Genomic DNA, 9,100 nt, shown 5'->3' with positions numbered 1-9,100 from the left:
CTGTGGCTAGAACTTCCAATACTATATTGAATAGAAGTGGTGAAAGTGGACAACCTTGTCTCGTTCCTGATCTTAGTGGAAAAGGTTTTAGTTTTTGCCCATTGAGTATGATGTTGGCTGTACGTCTTTCATATATGGCCTTCATCATATTGAGGAATGCTCCCTCTATTCCCATTTTTCTGAGTGCCTTTATCATAAATGGGCATTGTACCTTATCAAAAGCTTTTTCTGCATCTATTGATATGATCATGTGGTTTGTCTTTGCTTTTGGTTATGTGATGTATGTATTACATGTACTGATTTACAAATATTGAACGCATCCCTGGGATGAATCCCACTTGGTTGTGGTGTATGATCCTTTTGATGTATTGTTGGATGTGATTTGCCAATATTTTATTGAGGATTTTAGTGTCTATGTTCATCAGCGATATTGGCCTGAAGTTTTCTTTCTTTGTTGTGTCTCTATCTGGCTTTGGAATTAGGATGATGCTGGCTTCATAAAAAGAGTTGGGGACTTTTCCCTCCTTTTGGATTTTTTGGAATAGTCTGTGAAGAATAGGGGTTAGCTCTTCCTTAAAAGCTTTTGTAGAATTCTCCTGTGAACCCATCTGGTCCAGGGCTTTTGTGTGATGGGAGTTTTTTTGATTACTGCTTCAATTTCCTCTGCTGCTATTGGGCTGTTCAGGTTTTCTGCTTCTTTTTCATTGAGTTTTGGAAGAATATGTCTCTAAGATTTCTGCTACTGTACCACATTTTCAGAAGTGTAACTGTTGTTCTTCTTTCTTCCTCGTTTTCCTTTTTTCGTGCTCAAGTCTATTCACTTTTAGTCTAAATTCACTTGCAAACCCTAATCCATTCCACATGCCAGAATTTGAAGTTACGTTTCTAGCAAATAACTTTCTTCTCCATAGGGCCTGATATTACACTCTCTTTACATTTCTACATCCCTGAAACTTGACGAACTACTCCTCGGTCTTAATTGTTTGTAACATTTCCACTCACAGTCAGATTATTTGTCTACAGGATGTGCTGTCCTTGGCTGGAAGACCTCGGAGAGGCTGCCGTTCCATGGCTTCCAGAGACACCCTGTTTGGGGTCTTCTTCACCATTCAAACTGGTGTTGGTTTCCTGGGGAACTGCTTGCTGTTTACTTTATACGTGTACACTGTCTTCACTCTCCCCCATAAGAAGAAGCCTGCTGACAGGATCCTTGCCCACTTAACTTTGGCTAACGCCCTGACCCTCCTGTTCAGAGGGGTTCCAAATATAATTAGTTCCTTCGGAATGAGGCCCGAGATAGGTGACTCTGGGTGTAAAACAGTTCTCTACATTCAGAGGGTGACCCGGAGTGTTTCTCTGTACACCACCTCCCTCCAGAGCATGTTCCAGGCTGTGACCTTGCCTTTAAGTGGTTATAAATGGGCCTGGCTCAAGAACAACATCTCCACTCTCATCCAACCCTCCATCTTTTTCTGCTGGATCATCAACATGGTCATCAATTCTGAGATTATCTTAAGAACTGTGGCCAATAGGAATACCAGTGAGGCTACATCTGGGTATCGCAGTCCTTTTTGTAAGTCCAGTGTGTATGATCACCAGGTGGCTTTGACGTTTCTCAGTACCGTGCTCATTCAGGACTTGTTCTTTCTCTCCCTAATGATGTGCAGCAGCATCTACATGGTGACTGTCCTTTCCAGACACCACAGGACAGCTCAGCGCATCCGCAGCAGTGGCCGCTCTTTACGAAGCTCTCCTGAAGGCAAAGCCACCCTCGTTATTGTCACATTGGTCTGCTGCTTCATTATCTTCTACTGGACCAACAGCCTTCTAACTGCTTATGGACAGCTTGGATGTAAGGGGAATTGGCCACTGGAGAACGTTAATAACTTTATTTCTTCATGTTACCCGACCATCTGTCCTTTCATCCTGATGAAAAATGAGAATAGAATTTCCAGAGTGAATTTCTTCAACAGTAGGACCAGAATGTTTTCCTGTTAAAGTAAATTAAATGATCCTATGAACACTCCTCAGCATTTGTCTTTACAAGAAGTTTCGTTTATATGCCTTCACAGTCACGTGGTCATCAATGGCTGGAGGGATGTATTTGGTCCCCATTGTGCTGAGTTAACGGGAAGTAAAATCAATGCATTGTCCAGTTATGAAACTTTTCAGATATTGCATGTAATGTTTAGATTATAGCACTGTTAGGCATGTTTTAATCTTTAAAATAATAACTTGTGTAATATGTGGTGTTTTGTCATATTAGAAACATGAAACCATAAAATTGTAAAATTTTTTCTCTTGTTGATTTGATTTTATTTCAAATACATTTTATCTATTATACTATTACAGTTATCCTGTTCTTTTTTCTCCCTTTTATTCCCCTCTGCCCTGCACACCCTTTCCCACCAGTATACCACCTCCTTCTTTATTCATGTCTATGGGTCGTCCATGTAAGTTCTTTGTCTTTTTCACTTCCTATACTATTCTTAACCTCTCCCTGTCTATTTTTTTACCTACCATTTATGCTTCTTATTCCCTGTAACTTTTCCTCCATTCTTCTGCTCCCTTCTAATAACTCTCCATTTCTGTGATTCTGTTTCTGTTCTAGTTGTGTGGCTTAGATTGTTTTTGTTTTTGTTTAATTTTAGGCTCAGTTGTTGATGTTGGTGAATATGTTGTCATTTTAGTGTTTATATTTTTGATCTTCTGTTTCTTAGATAAATCCCTTTAACATTTCATATAATAAGGGCTTGGTGATGATGCACTCCTTCAATTTGACCTTATCTGGGAAGTACTTTATCTGTCCTTCCATTCTGAATGAAAGCTCTGCTGGATAGAGCAATCTTGCATCTAAGTCCTTGCCTTTCATGACTTGGAATACTTCTTTCCAGCCTCTTCTTTCCTTCCAGGTTTCTTTTGAGAAATCAGCTGTCAGTCCTATGGGAACTCCTTTGTAGGTGACTGTTTCCTTTTCTCTTGCTGCTTTTAAGAGTCCCCCTTCCTCTTTAATCTTGGGTAATGTCATTATGATGTGTCTTGGTGTGTGCTTCCTTGGGTCCCATTTCTTTCAGACTTTCTGTGCTTCCCGGATTTCCTGGAAGCGTATTTTCTTTGCCAGACTGGGGAATTTCTCCCTTATTATTTTTTCATTTTGTAAGTTTTCCATTTCTTGTTCTTCCTCTTCTCCTTCTGACACCCCTATGACTGGGATGTTGGAATGTTTAATGTTGTCCTTCAGGTTCCTCAGCCTCTCCTCATTGTTTTGCTTCTTGTTTCTTCATTCTGTCCCGGTTGAATGTTTCTTTGTTCTGCTCCAAATCCTTGACTGGAGTCCTGGTGTCCTTCCCTGCACTGTTAGTTCCCTGTATATTCTCCTTTATTTCAGTTTGTATAGCCTTCGTTTCTTCCTTCATTTGTGACTGAACTCAGTCATTTCTGTGAACATCCTGATCACCAGTGTTTTGAACTCTGCATCTGACAGGTTGGCTTTCTCTTCATTGCTTAGTTCTATTTTTGGAACTTTGATCTGTTTTCCATTTGGGATATATATATATATATATATATATATATATATATACACACACACACACACATACATATTTACATATGTATATATACATATATATATGTATGTATATATAGTCTTAGGGGGCTTGTTAGGTAGTAAGAGATGGAGCTTTAGGTATTCTCAGTGGTGAGGGGTCTGAGAAGGAACAATGGCATTTGCTTTGCTCCCTGTTGTCTTTCAGTCACTTCCCCTGCTACCCACAAGCAAATTGGGCCCTTCTGGTGCTGATTCCTGGGTGGGTGGTTGTGTACATTCTAGAACCCTGTGGGTCTCCCCAACAAACTCTCCTGTGAGGCTGGGAGTTACTCCCACTACGGCAACCCCCACAGGTGTTTTCGCTCAGGGGTATTTGAAGCTTCATTTCCTCTGCCCTGGAATCCTGGTTTGTGTGGTTTGTCTCGCTCCCCAGTTGTTCCTCCTGGCTTATCCACATGCGAATGTGGGAAATCCAGTCCACTGCCTTGCCTGCCCTAGTCCACTATGACCTTGCAGGGTGTCCTCTCAGCCCTGACTGCCCAGCTCCGCCCCTCCTACCATCTGGATGATGCTTCTTCTTTAACTCCTTGGTCGTACAACTTCCATACAGTTCCATTTTCTGGCAGTTCTGGGTATTTTTGTTGTTAAATTTGTTGTTGTCCTTCATTTGGTTGTGGGTGGAGGCAAAGTGTATCTACCCATACCTCTGTTTGGGCTGGAAGGAACTTTATATATTGAATCCAAAGAACAAAATAAAGAAAATAGAAACATCGAATACCAACTGTAATGAACAACTAAAAAGTTATTAACCCCCGCCCCTGAATCTGTGAGGGCGAGTTTCACTTTGAAGACAAAGAGAGTAACTGTTTTTAAATAATGGGAATTGAACTCCTCCAACCTCCCTCAGCTCCCTCCTTCAGGAATGCCAGGTGGCGCCGTGTGTATGAAACACAGGGCCACACCATGGACGGTTCATCCCTCCCCTCCCCCACTCCGTCCCCCTTTCCTGTCTCTCTTCCTCCTTCCCCTTCTTCTCTCTTTTCTTTCTTCTCCCTCTTTATGTCTGCTCTCTTTACTCTGTACTCTCTGTTTTACTCACTAGTCTCTTTCCTTCTTTCTTTTCTACTCTCTATTCTTTTTCTCTCAGTCTCTCCTTCCTTCTCTCACTTTTCCTTCCTCCCATTTGTCTCTCTGTTCTCCTTCATCTCTCTCCTTTCTCCTTTTTTCTCTTTCTTTCCTGTCTTCCCCCCTCCTGTTTCTCTCATCTCTTTTGTCTTGTTCCCCTCTTTCTTCTCTCTCTTCTCCCTCCTTCCTCTTTCTTCTTTATTTTTCTCCTTTTATCTCTTCTCTCTCTGTTCTCTATGTTTTTATTCTGAAGGCGGATATACAGGCCTGAAATCCAAGCTTAGTGAAGCACTAGGTGGGGAGCTTCAGGCAAGTTAATGTCTCAGAATCTCAGTTTCCTCTTCTGTAAGCAGATAGGGCTGATAATAGGGCCCACCCCATGGAGGCCGGAGACAACGGAATGTGTGAATATGGCAACAGTGATGACGTGCACGGTACCCTGCCTTCCACACAGTAAGCACCACGCAAGTGCCAGCGGTCCTGACTGTATATATTATTTAAATGCATTTGACTTTTTAATATACATTTGTGATATATACATATCACATTTATAGGCGTTCATGACATATTTACAATACACCCTGTTTTAGCCGTTTTTATCATTCTATTATTTGATAAAGTAGCAGATAAAAGGTATCACTAGATTTGCATAAATGAAATGCCGGGCACGCCTTCACAGCGCTCTCTGATAGAAGGTTGGGACAGGTTCCTCCTTCTGGCAGTCTCCCCCCTTCTGTTTCTCCCTCCGCACCTCTTCCTGTTTTCCGTAGCTTTTATTTATTTCTTGTGAGAAGATTCAACACGAATGTTCTCTCTTAACAAATTCTTCGGCGCGCAATACAGTATTGTTAACTTAAAGGCACTATGTTGAGCAGCAGATACTTCCAACGCACTCATCTTGTGTAACTGAAACGTTAGGTAACGTTTTATATGAAGTAAACTGCTGCAGTAGAACGTGCTGTTACAAAAAATGTCCTGAAGGTGGCAGCAGAGGTCTAAGGTTTGGAGAATGCTCCAGGGTTCTTGTGGACCCAAGGTGTGATCTGGAGGAGAGAGAAAGCTAGCCCAGAGATCTATTTTTACATTGTAAAATTCCCTTTCATTTTTACTGTTGCTGGGAAGGGGTGTGTCATGGTACTTCGGGAAGCTGTTCTAATGCAAATGATATCTGGGAAGCAGGAGCTAGCTATTATTCATGAAAACCTTGGGCAAAATAAGAGCATTAATGCATTAATAGGACGCAAGTAAGCGCAAGCAGTGGTGGAGGTGAGATAGAGCGGGAATAGCAGGAAGAAAGAGGCGTGGGTTTGGACAGCGCATCCCTTGGCTCCAGGACTACTTGATCTGTAGCGGGGGCCTTAGTCAGGGCAAGTCAGAGAGCTGAACCTTCTACATAGGGGATGAGGTGGGTGCAAAGCAGGTTCCCCTCTTGTCTGGGTGTAAAGCAGTAACGGCTTCGAAGGACCTCATGCACTTTCTAGGCTACACTGCCCATGTGCACAAGTCAGAGCCTGTTACAGATCAGGGGAGTAATAACACGGGCAAGAGGAGACCTGGAACATTTTCAAGGGTTGGGAGAGTCCCTCTCCAACAGATGCGAAATACTTCCTATAAACCACCAGATGGCAGTATTGTCCTATAAAAAGCTTACACCCAAAGGCTCGCTCTTACTGTGAGCTAAAAACTACTACAATCACATGCATTCCTCTTTGTAGTAGTAATTGGAATTACGCTTAAAACAAGCATTATCTTACATTTGCATTTGCCCCATAAATGAATAATACATTTGTTGTAGTTAGGAATGGATGCTTTAGGTCTACTTCAGTTACCTTAAGAAGACAGGAGTCTAAAAGTTGTATTGTCTGTGACTTTATGCATTTTATGATTCAAATTATTAGTGGGGGAAAAAACCCCTAAGCAGCATGTGAGTTGATGTGCAATATCCCTGTGGCCAGAATATATCAACTTCATCACATTGCAAGAACAACATAAAATTGTTCAGTTCATAATTTACTCTTGCATTTTCAGCTTATGGATTTTTTTTCTAAAAGCATAAAACAAAATGGTTACATGATATGGTTTATAGGACTTACATATTTTATAACCATTTGTATAAAACAGTTCTCTGGTCAATGCATTTGTGTGGCTGAAAAGTTTGCAAAGGTGATGATCCAATAAGGTAATTTTTCGAAACTACCTCACACATAGCAGGGATCAGAATGAATGGAGGCGATGGTTCCATTTGTCTAGCAGAAATGAGAGACTGGGGAGTAAACGCTATTAACAGCCCTTGACTAGCAGGGCCCAGGAGCGGCCAGGGCACCAGCAGGCTGTTGCTTCCACAGGGGGCGCTCTCTTCTTGGTCTGCCTGGCTAAGTCAGGCATGAAAAGCAAGCCGGGGCCCCGACCCCTCAGTAGACACGCAGAGCCCGGTGTTTAGCAACACACCGTTAATTCCTCTTGAGAAGAGCAAATGCATATTTTTCATCTTTGCTCAATTTGGATCAAATCCCTGGGGTAAATTTAAAAGAACACTCTTGAAGGCATTTCTCCAAGCCCGCTTCCCTCCCGCGCATGCCTAGTGTAGGGTTTCTTTGGTAGCCTCAGAGCGACAGAGCCGCCGGTAGCGGAGGTGCCGGGCAGCTGCTAGACACTGTAGGACGGCACAGGGCATGTCAGGCGAAGAGGATTGGCCGAATCTGCTGGGGTCACCCAACTTTCACCATCTTTTCTTATTTTAGACTTCTTCCTCCTCCTGAAGTAGGCAGATAAATAGGGTGAATTCCTTAAGGAGGCAAAATCTTTGGGAAAATTGAGACTCCAGTCGTTCATGAAGCTTTTTTCTTCCCTCCTCCTGTCCCTGCCTCTCCTTTTCTTTCTTGGCATCCGAATGCCTCGCTCCTTACTCTATTCCATTTGTTTTAGGTGCAGACTTTAAAAGAAAGTACTTTATTTGATTTCTTAGCTCCTGTTGTGAACTGAATAACACTGAGTGTGAATAACACTGAACATGAATGCTCTCCCCATTCACACATTTAAGTCCGAACCCCAGGTACCTCAGAATGTAACCATATCTGGAGACTGGGCTTTTAAAAAGATGGTTAAGGTTAAATGAATTCATTGACAGGGGGCCCTCATCTACTGACTGGCATCCTTATGAAAAGACATCAGGACACAGACAGATACAGAAGAAAGACCCTGTGTGGACACGGTGAGAAGGCAGGCCTCTTACAAGCCAAGGAGAAGGCCCTCCAAAGAAATGACCCTGTTGACACCTGGATCTTGAACTTCCAACTGTCAGAGAGCGAGACAATACTTTCTTGTTGTTTAAGCTACGTAGTCTGTGATACCTTGTTATAGCAGCCATAGCAAACTAATACATCCGTTAGATTCTTTTGTTTCCTTTTTTCAAAATATGGAACACTTCAGGAATTTGTGCCTCATCTTTGAGCGAGGCTCTTGTCAATCTTTTTTTAAAAAGATTTTATTGATTTTTCTTTAGAGGGGAAAGGGAAGGAGAGAAGGAGAGAAATATCAATGTATGGTTGCCTCTCATGAGTCCCCTGCTGGGAACTGGCCTGCAACCCAGGCATGTGCCCTGACTGGGAATCGAACCACGATGGTGTGGTTCGCAGGCCCACACTCAATCCACTGAGCTACACCAGCCAGAGCCTCATTAATCTTATCTGTATTGTTCTAATGTTAGTGTATGCGCTGAAGGAATACTGCCCTTGGATTCTTTAACCTCCAAATGTACCAAAGTTCTTTGGGAAAGTGGGCGTTCCTGGGTTTCCCGTGGCCTGAGTCCGCTGCAGCGCGTTTGTTGGCCGCAGGGAGGGCCTGCCTTTGCTCGAGTGAGAGAGGCCATGGCTCACAACGCCTGGGAACAGCTCCAGGGCGCTTCTAGCTGCTACCGCGGTCCGATTCGTTTTACTCTTTCAAGTCACTGCGTACACACGCATGATCGGGAGATGGAGCAAACTTAAAAACAGTGCCGTGTCAGGTGGGGAGGGAAGAATAATGTGACCAAAGAGACTCTCTTACTGTCCTGCTGCCCAAACTTCCCTCCCTGCGTAGAATAGCCCTCATCTACGGAGCTCATAAGACGTCCGTGTTCGGATGGAGGAGACATAGAAATACTGTAGATGGCAGCCTGACATCACACATGGTTATGTCAGCGCAAAACCACGGTGTCGTCCCACAACGTTTACTCCCCCCCTTTTCTTTTTTCTTTTTTCCTTAGTGGGCGAGTTACTGGAACCTTTTAAAAAATGATTATTTATGGTGAAAACTTGGAAAAGCAATTATGCCTGTTTTTCGAGTTCGCTCCCGTGGCCTGTACTACAAAGCGCACATCAGCAACACCCCATTGAAAAGCTTTAGGCAAATACTTTGTTATTTTAGCTACCCACTTGGAGAACCCAGGCT

At 43.0% G+C, this 9,100-nt stretch overlaps 1 protein-coding gene across 1 annotated transcript in view; it reads left to right on the top strand.

Annotated features, from left to right (window-relative positions):
• Window positions 1-2,296, top strand: part of LOC119000226 (vomeronasal type-1 receptor 3-like) — a 4,687-nt gene extending 2,391 nt beyond the window's left edge. The window contains exon 2 of the mRNA XM_037065139.1: window positions 1,024-2,296. Coding sequence (XP_036921034.1) covers window positions 1,024-1,998 — 975 coding nt within the window. The 3' untranslated portion in view covers window positions 1,999-2,296. The remainder of the gene's footprint in view (window positions 1-1,023) is intronic.
• The last annotated feature ends 6,804 nt before the right edge of the window (window positions 2,297-9,100 follow it).

The sequence above is a fragment of the Sturnira hondurensis genome, unplaced genomic scaffold (assembly GCF_014824575.4).
Source record: "Sturnira hondurensis isolate 20B ecotype Veracruz unplaced genomic scaffold, ASM1482457v3 Scaffold0015596, whole genome shotgun sequence".
Lineage (NCBI taxonomy): Eukaryota > Metazoa > Chordata > Mammalia > Chiroptera > Phyllostomidae > Sturnira > Sturnira hondurensis.
Note: the sequence above shows the minus strand (reverse complement) of the source record. Positions and strands in the feature narration are given on the sequence as shown.